The sequence below is a fragment of the Cryptosporidium hominis genome, assembly GCF_000006425.1.
Source record: "Cryptosporidium hominis TU502 chromosome 7 CHRO017008, whole genome shotgun sequence".
NCBI lineage: Eukaryota > Apicomplexa > Conoidasida > Eucoccidiorida > Cryptosporidiidae > Cryptosporidium > Cryptosporidium hominis.
The window spans coordinates 1-1,790 of NW_666635.1; the positions used below are offsets into that span (position 1 = coordinate 1).

The following is a 1,790-nucleotide window of genomic DNA, read 5'->3' on the forward strand; positions in this document are numbered from 1 at the left end:
TTTCTTTGGAATCTATTAATAAATTAAACTCATTAAAATCTCCATGTATAAGTCCACAATCTGCTAATCTTATAATCATTTTCATTAGTCTTTCCAATGCTCCATATGGATCATCTAAATGTCGAATCGAATTAAGTGGTACTGCATCTATTAATTCCATTACTATAGCATGACGATTCCAATCAATTGGTTCTGGAACCTTAATTTCACCCTCATTAAATCCATTTTCATACAATGCTTTTAAACAACTGTATTCCTTCAAAGCTGCCAATCTAGATAAATATAGCCAAGATGAAGTCTTTCTATTTCTTAAATAATCTCTTGTATTTTTAACATTTCTAAAAGATACTCTTCCTAATCTATGTAATTTTAAACATATTAATTTCCCATTTTCATCAGCTGCTATATGTATATCACTCTCTTTACCTACTCCTATTCTTGCTCCTACTGATGATATTATTCCTCTCTTATTTAAAGCTCTTAATGCTAAGAAATCATATCCTAAATATGATAATTTATACCCTTCATATATTTTACTTTCTCTAGATACTAGTTTATTTCTTAATAGATTTTGTAATAATTGATAACTTCCTGTTCTTCTTAAATTACTAATCGATTCTATAAGCTGTGGAGATACATACTCATGGTTTCTCATACCCATTTCCACTGCTGTCAATATTCTCCATTCATCTTTACTGATGAATCTCATATTACTCACATCCAACTTCATTTTTGTATTTTAAGCAAGTCTTCTCCTATAATTTCTTTTTCTTAATAATCAACAAAGACAAAAACAGTTATATTTATTTATAAAATATATTTTTAACCTTGATTATTTTTTTTTTTTTGACACGTAATTTTAGATTTATTTGATTGAAAAAATGAAGAATTTTTCTTTCCACAATTTTCAACTCTTCAGCTATCTTTAACAAACTAAATTGGTTGCAATCAATCAGTGATTTAGTAATAATTTTCCAAATTTACTACTTAACATAAACCTTCTTGCTATTTTTCTTTTTTTGAAATTTTTTAACTATTATCGTTACCATAATGCATCACGGAAATGGCGGCAATCTTTTGCCGCCATTTTTTAATGAAAATGGTTGAAAGTTGTTGAAAAATAAACAAATAAATGAAAAATTTTTTTTTTCAAAAAAGTAAGTAATTAATTCATATTCTAATTTGTTTTAGTATAAAGAAATATATATATATATATATATATATATTTATAATATTTATGTTACATATACATAAATATCTAATTTACATCTGATTAAATTGGAATACAGAGCTAAAAAACGCAAAAAAGATAAACTTGAATTACAACTTATGGTTTTATAGAATTGGAAAATTACTATAATCACTTTAAGAATATAAGAGTACTTTTCTACAAGTACTAAAGCTTTTCAAATTTTTATTATTTTTTGTATTTATCAGTAAATTAAGATAAACTATTGATATTTAATCCAGCCCCCTTATCTTTTTTTTTTTTTTAAATTATTAAAAAATAAAGTTTTTGGAATGAAAAATTCAAGATATATAAGAAATAATTCAATTTTTGATGATACAGAACATGAAACTGAGTCTGATAATTTTTTTAGTGAAGTTGAATTGAGAAGAAGAAATGGAAATAGAAAAGAATCATCTGAAAAGAATGGACATAAGGAAGGAAACAAAAATGGAATAATTGAAAACAGTAAAGTAACAGGAAACCATTCATCTACAAANTAATAGCGGAGATCTTAATTGGGTAACTAGAACTATTTGGACAATAATCTTATTATCATCAT

The 1,790-nt window shown here is 24.9% G+C and overlaps 1 protein-coding gene across 1 annotated transcript; it reads left to right on the forward strand.

The window, feature by feature from the left end:
• Positions 1-1,521: 1,521 nt before the first annotated feature.
• On the forward strand, positions 1,522-1,731 carry Chro.70058 (hypothetical protein). The annotated part of the gene is made up of 1 exon (XM_659968.1): positions 1,522-1,731. One exon carries the CDS (start codon positions 1,522-1,524, stop codon positions 1,729-1,731), a length of 210 nt encoding a protein of 69 aa, XP_665060.1.
• Positions 1,732-1,790: the final 59 nt, after the last annotated feature.